Consider the following 4,031-nt stretch of genomic DNA (forward strand, 5'->3'; position numbering starts at 1 on the left):
ATGATTAAATTCAACCTAACTTCACCAATGTACATTTATGCACTCTATACTTTTTGTTTTGTGAAAATCACGAAAGTGAACAACATTCATCATAATACTCTTCAAGTACTCCACTAATTCTAATTGTTCATGCTTTGTGAGTTCCACAAGCAACATTGATCCTAAACTCCTCATGCTCTCGACCAATCTTAATTATATATTTGTTTTGAATTCCAAAAGCACAAATGACACTACTCATCGCACTTGTCAAATTATATTCGATAGTGACAAGTTGTGGCACATGAAGGATTGGTTCTAACTATTAATTCATGATTCGTGAGATTGTGTCTCAGAAGCATGAATAAAACTAATACATACTTGCCAGTGGTGTGACATTTTCGTTTTTATTTTGCAGTACATAACTACATACATATGATAATCCAAACAAAGCTTAGAAAAGGAGAGCGTGCCAAAGACTAACAAGGGCTTTGAATATCTGAATATACTCGTGGCAGAGTAGGAGAGAGGGGTATATTCGAGAATTGGGAGTGAGATGAACAGACGAGTAGAGAAAGGAGAGTGGGAGTGCGAATGGGACTGGGAATAGGGAGGGGGAGAGGGAGGGGAAAGGACTATTCCATTTCCTTGGGAGGGTGGCAGTCCGTCCACAGAGAGAGAGAGAGAGAGAGAGATACGGACAGAGGTTTGTTGATGTTGTATTGGGTTTGTGACCAGAACAGACCAGAGACTAATTAGTCCTCGTGATCGGAGAAGGCAGATCTATAGAAGACTGTTCCCGCTAGTCACGTGGGCTCTCTTTTGACTACCCCATGACCAGAACACCAAACCCCACTATTCCTATTCTCCCCAACTCCTCATTTAAACTTTTTGTTTTTTTTTTTTTTTTTTTTTGAAACCCTTAAACTTTTTGTTTTTTGATATTCAAAATTTTATAAAAACTAGAAATATTGTGTGTAATTGAATTTATTTATGATATAAATTTTGAGAGATGACATTCGTTTTCTTGTGAACACTTATATAATTTTGTTTTATGTTTATTATGTTAAAAAATAAATAGAGCTGTGAAAGGAAACAATGGCCGAAAATTATTTTTTAAAGTTCACTAATGCACATGATATCATGTATGTGGTTGATAGTCAAGTTTATACTAAAGGAATAAAACTCAAGTTGGGTTGTTAAAATGTTGAATAATGTTACTAATTTACACGCTATTATATACTCGGACAACAACTTTATACATTAAGGTTGAGCATAAATAAATAATTTTGGTAAACTATAATATCGCATTACATTTTAGCTTTGTGATGTCGTTTTTCATGTTATTGATAGGCACAATGGTAGACTCCAATACCATATTATAGTATGATGCTCATACTGGAGAACTTGTGGTGTTTTAAGTTGTAACATTACATAATAAAACATGAATTTAATTAAGTTGACTAGAATAATATAACTGAATTTGAGCACTTTTCTGTAATTTAATATAAAATGTCGCGCTTCTAAGTAAAACACAAGCCACAAAGCAAAATAATTTTAATAATATGTGAAGAAATATTTTTGAAATTTATGGATGGCTGTTAGCCTGCAAAATATGTGAGAATCCCATCACATACACCACTACCACACTACACTTGTTGATGCCCTAGAAGATTATACAACACTGACTATATATGTGAGTCGTGACTCAATCTACTTGGTCCATCTCTTTTCTCCCTTTCTCTCTCTGTAACATGCAAATTTGGGTCCCTCTCTGTCTCCATCTTTATCACCCTCTCACTTACTATATATAATACACTCTATTTGCATTTCACGACAACATCGACTGCAGCTGCTGACTGGTATTTCGCCCTTTTATTAGCTTATAAAGCTACCAGACAACCCTCCTCCTCACTTCCGTTCCCCCCCCCCCCCCCTAACTCTTCCCTGAAATCGTACACTATTTTCAGCTCTCACCTCCTCTCTCCCCCAAGTATTATTTCCACACATTTATCATTACATATCGCTCTCACTTCCCTATTTGGCTCTTGTACTTCTTCGCCTCTCCTCACTTTCTCTCTCTACTCTCCTAACTATAAACCCACCACATCTCCCACTCCCACTCTCTTCACTTTTTTTCAATTCTAAGCAAAACCAGTTTCAGAAAACCCATTTAAAAAATCCAACTTTTACTCGAATCCCATTGAAAAAAAGGAAGAAAAATAGAATAGAAAAAAAACCATGCATAGGTGCAGTAATGGCTCTTCACATGGCGGCAACATGGTCGGCGGTCCATGTTCGTGCGGTGTCCTTCACCATACCCAATCCAACTCCTCCTTCTCCATGCTCTTCTCCATGCCTAATCACCACAAGCCGTACGATCATATTCATCACGAAACATCGTACGATCATCATCACATGTACCCGTTCGCATCCCCATCATCCTCCGTCGATTGCACTCTCTCTCTAGGAACTCCCTCGACCCGTTTGACCGACAACGACGTCGTTTCCCATGACAGGCGTGCGCGCAACGGCGAGCGGCGCTCCGGTAACTGCGTTTCCAACTTCTGCTGGGACTTGTTGCAGCCCAATAAGTCATCTCCGTCTTCCCATCACAAGAACGGCAGCCGCGTTGGCAATATCAACGGCGTTACTAACGCTGTCAGTAGTAATAACGATCCCCTTCTCGCTCGCCGCTGCGCTAACTGTGACACCACCTCCACACCTCTCTGGAGAAACGGTCCAAGAGGCCCCAAGGTATGTTCCAAATTTACAATAATGCCATTTCCCATTTTTGTTTTATATTTTATTTTGGTGATGATGTGGTTAATTACCAGTTTATCGAAATAAAATGATGGATTTTAAGCTTCTTGTCTGTAATCATTATCACCTATTCCCAAGTAGTCAACCCACCAATGATTTTCCCTTTTTCCTAAGCACTTTTTTTTCCTTTAATTTTTATTTACATGTACTAATTATTTTTTGTTTTTTGTTTTTATAACTACTTTAGTCACTGTGCAATGCCTGCGGCATTCGGTTCAAGAAAGAAGAGAGACGTGCCACTGCGGCAACAGCCAACGGCGGTGGTTCGAGTGTCGTAGGAATGGAGTCTAACGGATACCACCACCACAACTCATGGATTCCGCACTCGCAGACCCAGAAAATGGCGTGCTTTGGTAACGAATTTCGGTTCATCGAGGACGACACCGTGCACCACGAAAACGACATGAACGGCATCCCCTTCCTGTCCTGGCGCCTCAACGTCACTGACAGGCCAAGCCTCGTCCATGATTTCACAAGATGATCAACTCTTGAAGATGTTGAAGATTACTTATTTAAACTGTTGCTTAGTTTGTTTTTCTTTTCTCAAGTGTTTTTCTGTTTATTTTTATTTTATTTTTTGGTTTCTCGTTTTTATGAAGTTACATATAAACTAAGCTACTACGACGTTTCTGTTATAATGGACGATCATGATGATTATGACTATGAGTTTTTGAACTTTAATTCTTAAAAAAATTAAAATTTAATTAAAATCTGGTATTAAGTTACATATTAATTCTAATTCTTTAATGTGTACTTTAAATTAAATTTATTCTTTAGTTTTGTTTTAATATTTAACGTGTACTTTTATTCAAGGGATCACCACATATGAATTAAAATCTGGTATTAGATTATATATTAATTCTAGTCTTTCATGTGTACTTTTAACTAAATTTATACTTTTTTTTAACTATTTAATGTGAACTTTTATTCAAGGGATCACTACATATGGAGACAAAAATATAAATAATATTTCAAGAAATTTCAATTGTTAACATTTTAAAAAGAGACAAAAACACAAAAACATCTAAAGCTCATCCTAAAAACATGAAAACAATTTTTTAAAATATCAGCGATATCCTAAATATGTTTGTTAGCATAGCCCAGCCCACACAACTTCAAAGAAAATTAATGTGTGCCATCAGCTGAAACCACCATCGATAATTTTTGCAGAATTAGTCTTGAAATTTTATGCCAATTCAATTGGTATCTTTATTGCTAGTATTAATCCAACC

At 36.9% G+C, this 4,031-nt stretch overlaps 1 protein-coding gene across 1 annotated transcript; it reads left to right on the forward strand.

Moving 5' to 3' along the window:
• The first annotated feature begins 1,891 nt into the window (after positions 1-1,891).
• LOC137728898 (GATA transcription factor 19-like) lies at positions 1,892-3,436 on the forward strand. Its single transcript, XM_068467695.1, has 2 exons — positions 1,892-2,733; positions 2,987-3,436. Exons 1-2 carry the CDS (start codon positions 2,218-2,220, stop codon positions 3,278-3,280), a joined length of 810 nt encoding a protein of 269 aa, XP_068323796.1. The 5' UTR covers positions 1,892-2,217; the 3' UTR covers positions 3,281-3,436.
• Positions 3,437-4,031: the final 595 nt, after the last annotated feature.

This window comes from Pyrus communis, chromosome 1 (genome assembly GCF_963583255.1).
Source record: "Pyrus communis chromosome 1, drPyrComm1.1, whole genome shotgun sequence".
Classification (NCBI taxonomy): domain Eukaryota; kingdom Viridiplantae; phylum Streptophyta; class Magnoliopsida; order Rosales; family Rosaceae; genus Pyrus; species Pyrus communis.